The following is a 12,646-nucleotide window of genomic DNA, read 5'->3' as shown; positions in this document are numbered from 1 at the left end:
ACACACACAAAGTCAAACTTAGGATTTTACCCCAGAATGCTGTAGCTAAGTTGAAGCTCCCCACTGCCACCCGGTGCCTCCAGAGAGCCCCTTCCCTCCCCTGACTCTCCCCCTTCCCCCGCAACTCAGCCTCCCTATATGTGGAGTGGAGTGATGTTTGCCGATCTACAGTTGTGATAAATAAAACACCAAAATGGCTTGGCAAGGGGCAGATCCATAAACATTTGTAAGCACTGGTGGAACCAGACCGTTTTTCTATTTCTGCTGGTAGCCGCATGATTCTTTGGGTTCTAAGATGCAAACTTCAGATGCTTGTGAGAAGTCTACTTGCCTCCTGTAGAGGGTCCCAGCTAGTTCCAAAGAGAAGAAATAGGTGATGGATGAGGAAGGAAAGGATCTGTCTAACAGGACATGAAAGAGGCTCCAGCCTGAGCTCCTAGGAAGCTGGTGTCTAAGGAGGCACTGGACTGTGTCTACAGGTGGGTGGATGTGTACTCCCCAAGCAGTTTCCACTACTCAGGCATGAAGTCAACCTTTGCACAGGGTTCTTAGTGCCAGATGGTGCTTGAGTTGGCTCATTCAAGCCCCACAAAGACCTTATGAAGCAGGTGTTACTTTATCCTTGTGTTACAGATGGTAAGACTGAGGCGTGGGAAAGCTACATAATGGGAAACAGCTTTGAAGTAAGTTTGGTTCAGAGTCTTTGCTTATGATGTGCTAGTCTGCCTCACTATCCATAGACAGCACAGACAGCCCAGCTCTGGATAAGTGGCTATGGGGCGTATACACAGACAGGCTCTCTGTAGACGCCAGACCACCTCTTCCCTCTCCACCCTCATGCATCCTGTCTTCCTCCACTGTGCACATTCGCACCTGTGGCTTCCATCTCTTCTTGTAACCAGTCTAGACCTTGCAAGATCAAACCTTATACCTGCCACCTCCTCCATGCAGCCCTCCATGCAGCCCTCTCTAAATAGAGATAGCTTACAGCAAACTCTTCTCCCTCCTGGCCCTCACCCCTGTTACAAAGCACCAGTAGCTCACCCAGCACAGGGCTGGCTCACTGAGTTACAGTCACGTGGGAACAAAGGCAGAAGGTCAACAACTCCCCTGGGGTCACACAGAAGTTCAGCAGACTAAACGACCAGAGCCAAGTGCTTTCATCACAGGATGCTGAGTGTCCTGGCATCAGCAGCCAAAGTCCTAGAAGAAATACAATGTTTCAGCTAGGGTTAGAGCATGGGGCAGAGTGCTAGCCTAGTGTGTGTGAGGTTCTGGGCTCAGTCCCCACTCATGCAAAAGGAGACACAGAGGAAGACAGGGAGGAGGGGACAGAAGAGAAGGAGAATAATCCTGGATGTCTGCTCACTCTGATGTCTACTCCTATAATAACATGCCATAGGCTGGGTAACTTATGAAGACAAGAAAGTGATTTTTCCTGTTCTGGAGGCTGGGTGTCCAAAGTCAAGGTGCTGGTACCTGGCCAGGGCCCTCTTGCAGCAGAAGAGTGTGGCCAACACACCGTGGTGAGGGGACAAGGAAGAGAGTGAGGTGGTTAAAGAAGGAAGGCCTGGGAAGCTGATTTGGCTCTGTGGTAGCCCACTCTCAAGATTGAAGTATTGATTCACTCAGGAGAATGGTGTGCTCATCATCCACTGCCTCTTACTGGTTAGCTCACATCAGCCAGTGATGGAACACTGGTCATTCCATTTCAACACGAGCATTTTAGGGAATAGCTAACCCACAGAAATGTGCCCAGGCTTGTAGGAGCTGTGTCCAGGGTAGCTAAGGTGTCTGTCCGAGGTCCAGTGCTAAGTAAGTATGGTAGGTATTCAATTTCTGTGGCTTTCCATCTTCAGATAATCACTTTGGAATGTCTCTGGAATAGTTTTGCAGCCTTCTGAGAAGTGTCCTGGGGATGGGGCTTATGTTGGGAGGATGGAGGCCGAAGAGGAGCTGCCTCTGACAATGAGTGAAGAATGGTCACCAGGAGGCAGGATGCTTCCTTCCTCGTCAGAGCCCCCTGCGGAGCGCTTGCATGCAAAGCTGGCCTTTTGTGTGCACTGCTGAGAATCTTGCATTTTGTTTTAGGTTGTCACCACTGGGAAGGAACAACTGGATTTTGAAACAGGACCAAAAATATTTGATTTGCAGATTTATGTTAAAGATGATGTTGGTGTCACAGACTTGCAGGTCCTAACTGTTCAGGTGACAGATGTGAATGAGCCACCTCATTTTCAAGGCAACTTGGCACAAGGTGAGACATACCCAGACAGCAGCATCATAGAGGACCCTGCGGGACAGAGCCGAACAGAAAAAGAAAATGAAGAAGCAACTGCTTCCTCAGAAAAGGCAGCTGCTTAACAAGCAGGGGAAAATGAAATGTCTTCCTCGGCATGCCCAGGCCTGACACCCAGCAGCTTTTAGAGCCCTGCATCTGTGCTTCTCTCAGTCCCTCTCAGTCCCAGGAAGAACGCTGAATGCAGGGAACTAACTCAAAGTAGAAATGTGGGGAACCTGGCTTCGGCCCTAGGTTGTCACCTTGCTCTGCAGCCATTGTCCAGCTGCCTTGCTCTCCCTCACAGACTCTGTGGGTACCACATGCTCTGGGCCTGCCTGGGAGCCAGTGGGGATGACCTAAGGATGGAATTCTGGGGATGTGGCTTGGTGGCAGAATGCTTGCGTAACATACACAGCACCATGGGTTCAATCCTCAACATCACAAAAAGTAAAATCAAGGGGTGATGGGATGGTTCAGCAGGTAAGACCTCTTACTATGTAAGCCTGACACCCTGAGTTCAACACCCAGCACACATATCAAAGTGGAAGGAGAGAGCTGAGCCACACAGTGGTTTTCCATCTTCACACACACACTGTGGCATGCACACCCACATACATCATGCACACATGTGCGCATGTGCATTATACACACACACAGAGAGAGAGAGAGAGAGAGAGAGAGAGAGAGAGAGAGAGAGAGAGAGAGAGAATAAATAAACTTTAAAAACAATAAAAATCAAGAAGATGGAACCTAGGGCCTTTCCCATCAGATCTCACCAAGCTCCTGGCTCTGTGCATCGAGAGAGCCCCAAGTTCATTGTTCCTCTTGGGCTCTCCCAAACTCAAAACTCAGACGTTCATCTGTTTTGACCAATGTCTCTTGGCCAGCTAAAAAGGCTTCTCAGACTTAGCAAGCCTCTGAAACCAGTCTTTAGTCCCACCCACAATCCCTTCTGCTGAGTCTCTGCATGTCTCACAGGGTCACTTTAACATAAGAAGATGGATCTGAGTGTAACTAGTGTCACACTGGAGGCTTCCATCTTCCCTCTCATCTGGTCCTCTTTCCAGCTAATGACAATCCGAGTCACCTCTCAGTGGAGGAGGTGACTGAGATGAGACACGTAGCATCATAGTGATCTTCATAAACAGCTTGGCTCAGGCGGCCTTTCCCTGGGTCTCATCATGGCTGCTCTCTCTGTCCCATGATGCCAGCATGCTGGCTGGTTCCCTTTAGCTGCAGTGTCTGGATGGCTTGGTGTTGAATTTCCCTATCTGACGAGACACTCTTATTCCCTTTTGACTCGGAACAGGTTTAAACCTCTATGTAGTAGAAAGAGCAAATCCTGGATTCATTTACCAGGTGGAGGCCTTTGACCCAGAAGACACAAGCCGGAACATACCCCTCAGCGTAAGTATCCGAGACTGCTGCTGTACACACCACCTTTGAGGTGGGAGCCTGACAGCCATGCCTGTCAGGTGGGTAGCAAGGACAGCTGGGGGGTGTACTGCCACTTCCAAGTTCCAGCCAGGGCTCTGGGTGCAAGGCATTTTGTGATCCTGGACAAACTCTTAACCTTGTTGAGCTCCTGTGCTTCCCAAGTGACAGCAGAAACAGGAGAGTACCTGGCGTAGGCAGGGCTAGCTCATGTGAGAGGCGCGTGCGAAGCCACCTGGCCCAGGCCAGCCAAGCTGACAGCATTCGCTTTCAAGATGATGCGAAGCCACCACGCTATTCTGAACATGAGCACAGGAAGTACACAGCCAAACCAGGTACTGACATCTTTCCTAAGAGACATTCAAGCTTGCAGCAAAGATCTTTTTCTTTTTAAAGGAAAATTAAGTAGCAGGGATTTTCTGTGCAGACGGTGACTGGGTCCCACAGAGTTGCCTCACCATCCAGTCTGAGAAGGCTTAGGTCTCCTCACTCCATTTGAAATCAGATCCCTCCTGCAGCTGGGACTTTTAGACCCAGCAACCTCAGGTAGAGTCCTCGGCTGCCTACCCTACCCTCTAGAGAAGAGTTCTCTGAAATGAGACAGGCTGCAATAACACTGGGGGCTACTCCTTCCATTTGCTGCAGATCTGCAGCTTCAACAGAACTGGTTTTTCTAACAGGACAAAGCGATCCACAGGAATAATCTCCAGGACCAATGCAGGTTGCCACAGGCTCTGAAATAGCTGCTGGAAGGTCACTGCAGGCATCTCTAAATTAACAGATAGTTGTTTTTCTTAGAAGATGTCATTTTGTTAAAAAAAAAAAAGAATCATTCTTTTGTTCAAGATTCATTTGAGTCAGCATTGGCATGAAGAAGAGAACATGGAGTGTGTGGATGCACACTATACTGAAAACAACAATGCTGTGTGACAAGACTCTCCCGGGGGGAGATGCTACACACACACACACACACACACACACACACGCACACACGCACACACGCACACGCACTCTCACGCACACATACACACACCACACATGTACACACACACACACACACACACACACACACACACACATCCACTCACCCCAGACAGGGGTCCCACAACAGACCAAAGCATGGACACCACCAAACTCCAACTTGATGAACCAAAACATTCACTGGGTCACTTACAGGAATGTGAGTGAGGGGTCACTTACAGGAAGGTGAGTGAGGGGTTACTCACAGGAGCAGAAACAACTCACAGACAGCTGCATCACCAAGGCCCACCCCAGCACAGGTGGCAGCTCACAAAAGCCAGGAGCCTGGAGCACACTGCGCAGCCTGCAGGCAGCTCAACAGGTTGGGGAGTGTCCTTCCCAGGTGCCTCAGTTGGTCTGAACCTCTTCCAGATGGTCTGGTCTCATAAAACTTTGAAACTTTATTACTTACTGTGGCAGGGAGGGCCCTGGTGAATCTGGTCAGTTTCAGGGACTTCCTGAAGCTACCTTGAGTTCTTTACCTTCCTGCTTAAGGAGCTTCCCTGCAGAATGGAACGTTTCAGTCTCTGAGGAAACTGTTACGCAACAAATAGTAAGTGCTTTAAAGGAGTATTTACTGAGAGCATACTTGTCCGGGAGGGCAGATAACAGAAAACACAACCACAGTGGAGGATAGGAGATGAATTTGAGTGTGTGTGTGTGTGTGTGTGTGTGTGTGTGTGTGTGTGTGTGTGTGTTTCCATAATCCAGAGGTCTGGGGACAGCCAGACCACCCAGGGCAGGTGCTGTGCCACTTGGAGAAAGCAGAATGCTTTTGTTTCTGTTCTTCCATATGGAGCATGTTTTGCTTTGCCCTGTTTTTCTAACCTCATGGTTGCAAGATGGCTGTTCACATGTTCTGCCACAATGCTCCAAACCCCAACAGAGGAAAAGGAAGTCAGATGGGGTTTAGGGTAAAGGAGACAGGCCAGCCTAGTTTATTGCTTTTGGGTAGGGAAGCATAATAATACTTCTGCTACTTGTCACTGACCAAAACTGTGTCCTCTGGCCACTACTGCTTGAGAGGGACCAGTGGAAAAGAGTTCCTAGAGTGGATTAGTCACCACACCAAAATGTACTTTATTATGTATTTAATTTGTCTGAACTTCTACCAAGAGTGCTATCCTAACATGGTAGATCATTTGGAAACAAAGATGAAATTACACTGATCTGATAGATTTGACAGTCTAGAAGTAAGCCATTCCTGAGACTGGGGGAAAAATTAACAATCTTTTCCTTGTGGTGGTCACAGCTGACACCCTAGTGACAGAAGACTGTTTGGAAGAGGGGAGCACAGCTGGGCAGTGGTGGAGCACACCTTCAACCCTAGTACACAGGAGATGGTGGTGGAGCACACCTTCAATCCTAGTACACAGGAGATGGTGGTGGAGCACACCTTCAATCCTAGTACACAGGAGATGGTGGTGGAGCACACCTTCAACCCTAGTACAGGAGGCAGAGGCAGGAGGATCTCTGAGTTTGAGGCCAGCCTGGTCTACAGAATGAGTTCTAGGACAGCCAGGGCTGCACAGAGAAATCCTGTCTCAAAACAAACAAACGAACAAAAAACCAAAACAAAAAAACAAAAAAGGAGGAAAACATAGCATATTACTTAACCAAAGTTTTGTAGGACACGGAAACCTTCAGAAATGAAGCTTCAGAGCCCTGTGGAAAATGAAGTACTATATATGTGTGGGTGGAGGAGTGTGTGTGCGTGTGAGAGTGTACATGCACGTGTGCATGCACATGTGCAAGAGCTGGAGGAGGCAGAGGAAGCCCCCAGGTACCTGTGCTCTCACTCTCTGCTCTATCCTTCCCTCTCTCACTGAACCTAGAGCTAGACAGAGGCCAGCAAGCCCCACTGATGCTCCCCACAGTGTTAGGATTACAGACACGTTCAATCTCAACAGCTATTTTTTTAAATGAGTGCCAGAATCTGAACTCAGATCCCCATGTTTATGTACCAAGTGATCTTACCCACTGAACCATCTCTCCAGCCCCAGACTATGTGTTTTTATGTTCAAGCTCCATGAAAAAAAAAATAGACACTGTGTAAAACTATAATCAGACAGAAAACGGGTACCTAAGTGAGGTCTGTCTATTCAGGTTACTCTAAGCCTCACTGTATAGAGGAAGAGGTCCCTAGAATGAAGGTCTTAGGATGTACTGCCTTAGGAAAGAAAGTAGAGACAATGTTAGAGGGACCTTCTTGTTTCTTCAAGACTATGGGGCCATGTCTCATTCAAACCACCACGGAGTCCAGGTGAAGACATTTTAGCTTTGAAAGCAACATTGTGAGTGTGTGAGTGTGTGTGTGTGTGCATGTAAATAATTTGGGTTTTTTTGAGACAGGGTTTCTTTACATAGCTATCCTGGAACTCAAACTCACAGAAATCTGCCTGGCTCTGTCTTCCAAGTGCTGGGATTAAAGGTGTGTACCATCACACTTGGCTATTTTTGTATTTTTGGTGTTTTCATATTTTCAAATATGGTCTGATAGCCCAGGCTGGCCTCAAATTTGCAACTCCCCTGCCTCAGCATCTCAAGTGCTGGGATTACAGGTATACTCCACTGTACCTAGCTAAATGTCTATGTTATGTTTCCATTTTAATACATCTCCAAGTTATACAGCTGGCATATGTTTCCATCCCTTCAGAAACCCATCTTAGGTACAGTTGTCAACTGGAAGGGAGGATGCCCAAGGGAAACATTGTGACAGGGTAGCTCCCTTTAAAATATATATCTGTGTCAAAGTGGTTTGGAGTGAACTGTAAGCCTGGGCATGCACAGGCTGTGGGACTGTCTGGATAGAGGTGCCTCTGGCTTGCCAAAGAAAGCATTAATGATGTGTTTAAGTTGTGTGTGGGACTGAACAGTTTACACTCTCCAAAGGATCAAAAGCTGGACAAAAGTAATAACTGTCTGGGCAATACCACATTCTCCATGAACATCATGTTCAGATGCTTGATGTGTGCACTAGGGGTACTGAGAGGCATGGTTTGCTATGCAAAGCAGAAAAGATATGGCTAGCCCTCCATTGTTCAAGTTCATGCTGCTCACCTTTGTCTTGAAATTGCAACCACAAGGGAACTTTGAACACAGGTGTCCTGACTGCTCATGTTCCCAAGAGTTTGGGGTTGTGGGGAATCTAGACGTAGTGGGGCATCTGCACAGTGACTAGTTGATCAGAAAGGCTTGGACACTTGTTTCTTGTGTTTGGCATATGCTGGGAACAGATGTGGCTGTTGCATGAAGAATGCAGACTCCTATACACAGCAGGCAAATGCTGAATTAGCAAGCAAACTTCAGGTTGTTTTTAGTATTGTGCTCAGAACCGCTGAGAGGAGCAAGAACAGGCTCAGTAAGCACTGAAACATACTGGGAGCCACCCGGGCTTCATCTGTGCCTGTTACCTTAGCTGACGGCCTCCATAAGACATGCCTCCCTCTCAAAATGGAGGGTAGATTCTAGAAAGATCTAGAGCACACACTGAACCCCGACCCTGGAAACTGACACACGTTCCAATCTTTATCCAGTTCAAGGAAGTGAAGGGGACCCCAAACAGTGGGGGCTTCCTCCCAGACTCCAGATCAGGCACAAATGACACCCAAGGACACTTTTTCACTTTATTAAATGGGAAAGAAAAAGTGGCTGCTTTCTGACTCAGGCAGAAAACAGCAGCAAATGACCTTGCAGGTGTAATTTTAAGAGGAGAGGGGAGGTCTGGGTTAGAACAGGTTAGGATGTGGTGGTAAAGGAGACAGGAGACAAGGGAAAGGGGAGGGGGTATTTGTCCTAGAAGTACAAAGGACCACCTCTGGACAGAGAGGAGACAGATGTGGCACATAGGCAAATGAAGGTTTATAAAGGTAAAGGGGGAACCCCATGATAAGATGAGGTGTTTAATTTTAATTGGGCCTGTTAATTAGGTGAGCCAAAGGGGACTTTTGACTGCCAGACCTTGGTGGTCAGCCTCAGGAGAAGGAAGTAGCCGAATAAGGGAATAGATTTGGTGGTCAGCTTTAGGAATGTAATCTAATGGTTTTTTAGAAAGGTAGAGGGAATAGGGGAGAAGGGCAATGCCTGCCTGAGCCACATGCTCTGGTGAGCTGGTGTACCTTTGGGAAGCGAAAGCATGTCACCATGTAAACTGGGGATGCACTTGGAAGCCACCACCTCTGCGGCTTCAATGGATCCTTTCAGAAACCTGATAGGCGTGAAGCTGTGCGTCGTTTCAACCACCTCATTCATTATTGTACTGCCCTGTGCAACCAGGAATAAATGCTGCTGCAATGCTGTTTTCAGTGTTTCAGCGACCACATTGAAAGTACAAGAAATCATTGTTAGATCACAGACCCTCTCGCTGCTGCGTCTAGCTCATACCCTTCTGTCTGTCCCTTAGGATGAAGAACTGACAGGAACCTGCAGTGACAAAGCCCAGCCCCCTCCCAGCCCCTCTGGTGTCCAGGACCAAGTCTGATCTAGCATCTGCCTCCTGGACTGTAGGCTAGGCACAAGTGTGTAACTTCCCACCATTCCCCAAAAACCCATGAGTCAGAAAGGCCACTTCGTTGTGTGGATTCCTGTCATGCTAAACTTGGCAGTTGTCTCTCCTAACTCACAAGTCTTCTTTGGAATTTCCTCTCCTGCAAGGCCCTGCCATGCTCCCTGCCATATGAGGTGCTCTGTCCTTGAATCTCTCACACTCTCAGGCCCAGTCATGCCCCCCACACACTATGGTTGAAGCTGTCTTTCTTAATACAGCTCCTCTGAAGTATGATCTCATGTCAATTCCTCTCTACAGACCTCTGTTCTCTCTTCCTCGGTTATAGTTATAATATAATATATAATATACAATAACAGTAGTTATAATATAGCTCAATTCAATATGTATAACATATCACCAAATAACAAGTGAGATATTTTATGTTCACTTTTCATATGATCTTAGAACATGGTATACGCTTTACTCCTGGGCCCACCACCACCACGTTTCAGGTGCCCAGTGGTGACATGCACATGGGCTGATGGCTGATGTGGGCACTCAGGCTTATATCTTGATGTAGTGATGTCTCCAGGGGTTCCTTCTGTATTCTGATGAGGATGCAGGTGACTGGGACCCAAGGCAGTCTCCCTGTGAGCTTTCTTCTGGTAGCCAGTCAGTTTTTCCACCTACTGAAGGCTTGGTGAGAGACCCCACCCCCACCCTTCCTCCACCCTGCTCATGACCTCTTAGCTGCAGCAGAGCCTCCTTGGAGACTAATAGATTTTGCAGCTGGAGGCCAAGTGATCTAGAGTACAGCCCCTCCATTAAAGGGTTTTCTCAGACCCTTCCATTAAGGGAGGCCTTTTGCATGAAATGAAGTGTGCTTTGTTCTCACCAGGGCAGACAAAGGATTAAATTAGAAGAGCAATAACCTCACTGATAGTAGAGCAACAGAACATCCTCACTTACATCATTTTGCTCATGGCTGTGAGAGCAGCCTAGCCATTCCTTCTTTCCAGGAATCATGAAGAGATAGCTTATTTATTTATTTATTTGTCTGTCTGTCTATCTATCTATCTATCTATCTATCTATCTATCTATCTATTTATTTATTTCCTATTAGTGGGGAGGAGTATGCCTGTGAAAGACAAACTGATCTGCAATGACTAGAGACCAGCCTAGCTGCCTGGAAGAGGATTAAACCCGTGGAGACACCTGGAAAGGATGCTCTCCAGCCTGCTGAGCTATCTGCAGGCTGTGCAGTGTGCTCCAGCTTCCCAGCTTTTGTGAGCTGTCACCCATGCTGGGGTGGGCTTTCAGTCATTTCTGCTGCTATAAGTAACCTCTCACTCATATTCCTGTAAGTAACCCCAGAGCAACTCTATGGCCACCAAGTTGGACTTTGTGGTGTCCATGCTTTGGCCTGTTGTAGGTTTCTTATGGGTGAGCAGACATGTGCTCACCTCCCCAGGGAAAGTTTTGTCACACAGCATAGGCATGTCTGACCATCTAGTTTCTGGGTAGAACTTTCTGGTCTCTTAGCAGCTGTTTGCTACTGAATGAGAAAAGGAACTAAGGCTTTGCTTGGTACTGGGTGCCCGGGTCTTTCTTCCTATTCCAGAAGTTCTGCTATGATGCCTCACTCTTTCCTTCCTGAAAGCTTTTCCACCACATGCCCCCCTGCAATATGTCCTGCATGTTTTTGAAGTCACTGCTTGAAGTCACAGCAGAAGGCATTCTACTCTGGGTCTCTGTATGAGGCTCACAGAAGGAAAAGCCCTCGGGGTTGGTGGATTCCAGCCCTATGGCCACAGCAGTTGCTGGCTGTATCTGCTTCTGGGAAGATCCTGGGGAAGGTAGAGATTGTTGCCCTTAAGACTGTCAGAGCCTGGATCACGTAGACGGGAACTCAGACTCCATACGGTGTTCCTACCACAGAAGGGACAGGGATTGAAGCTGCAGCTTTATCAGTGAGGTGAACATTATACAATCAGCTCTGGGCACTGAGGATGCTGCTCAACGAGAAGAGTGCTTGCCTAGCATGCACAAAGCCCTGGGTTCAGTCCTTAGGATGCCATGAAACCTGTTATATAGTGGGTTGGAGGTCAGCCTGTAATATGTAAAATGCTATCTCTAAAAACAAAGAAACAATAGCTACAAAACCCCCATTGCACAAATTTGTCAGTGTCCCTTAAAAACATTTCAACGACTGCCATACACACTTAGCTCTTCACACAGGTGGAAGCCAGAGCAGGCTGCAATGGGCAGCTTTTTATTGGCCTTCTTTCCTTCAGTCAAGGCTTCCTTCCTTCTCTCTCTGCAACCTACGACCCCCAGAGCTGGGATGGGAGTAGCATAGGGGAAAAGAGAAAGAGGAATTGTTTGTTTCAAAATATCCATCTTAGAAGGAGGAATCCAACTGACACATGGTATTGTATTTTAACCCACCCAGCCTGATTGGAAGATCCTGGTCTATGTGCTGCTCCTCTGGGTGAGGCTATGGGGTCCTGAGTGCAGGCTTGAAGTGTCATTGATACTCTGGACTTGGGAGAACGAGGGTTCTTGCTTCCCTCTGGAAACTAGCTCACAGTGGCATGGGTGCCGTGATCTCTAGCACACAAGGCTGAATTCATGTTGCTTTTCGTAGGAAGACCTGACAGCCAGAGATGGCTAGGATATTGCCAGCTGCTGCCACATTGTAGCAAGGAGGTTGCTGGCCCTCGGGAGCTGACATTTCTGGAAACTGGGCCACTTCACCTTCCCTCTGGCTATACCAAAAACACTCTGCAGAGTGAGTGGGGCAGGAAGGATGGGCCCTGTGTCTTTCCAAAAGAGGCGTTTGTGACTGAGGGCAATCAGGAGCCACCAGGAACCGGCCAACAGAGCTGTGGGAGGTGGGAAGGGATATTCCCAGAGGAAGGCAGAGAGCTTGTCTAAGGAGCATTTGTTAGCTGAATTGATCTGATTACTCAGGACTTTTCTCAGCCAGAACTGGGGCAGAGAGGGGCTGCAGTTGCTTTTCATTCTATTTAGTTTCTGTTTTCCAAGAATGAATATCAAGGGAGAGCTTTGATTAAACAAGCCTTGAAAAGGAGGTGTGGATGCCAGGTTTACTGAAAGCCTTACTGAGTCTCTGGCAAGGGGCCACATGACACAGTGTTTCTAGTCTGAAGATATTACCCCTTTCTGAGCACAAAACTGCGTGCCCATGAGCAAAGTGAGGAGGCAAAGAGAACTGGCTTAGCACTAATTACAGGTCTGAACATATGTGTGTAAAGATGATGAAGATCGGCATCATGGAAATTAAGGAAATTCTCATGCCCCTTAGTTCTTGTCCTCCAAACTGGTCTTGTCTGTCACTGTCTGACTTTTTCTTTCCTGTAGCAGTTATCGAGACTGAACTCAAAATTGCATTGCCAGGTACA

The 12,646-nt window shown here is 47.7% G+C and overlaps 1 protein-coding gene across 1 annotated transcript in view; it reads left to right on the top strand.

Moving 5' to 3' along the window:
• The window catches only part of Cdhr3 (cadherin related family member 3), a 73,520-nt gene that overhangs the window by 8,474 nt on the left and 52,400 nt on the right, over nt 1–12,646 (top strand). The window contains exons 3-4 of the mRNA XM_036206320.1: nt 2,092–2,257; nt 3,591–3,688. Coding sequence (XP_036062213.1) covers nt 2,092–2,257; nt 3,591–3,688 — 264 coding nt within the window. The remainder of the gene's footprint in view (nt 1–2,091; nt 2,258–3,590; nt 3,689–12,646) is intronic.

Source organism: Onychomys torridus, chromosome 14 (genome assembly GCF_903995425.1).
Source record: "Onychomys torridus chromosome 14, mOncTor1.1, whole genome shotgun sequence".
NCBI classification, from domain to species: Eukaryota; Metazoa; Chordata; class Mammalia; order Rodentia; family Cricetidae; genus Onychomys; species Onychomys torridus.
The sequence above is the reverse complement of the archived record's forward strand: the minus strand, read 5'-3'. Positions and strand labels throughout refer to the sequence as shown.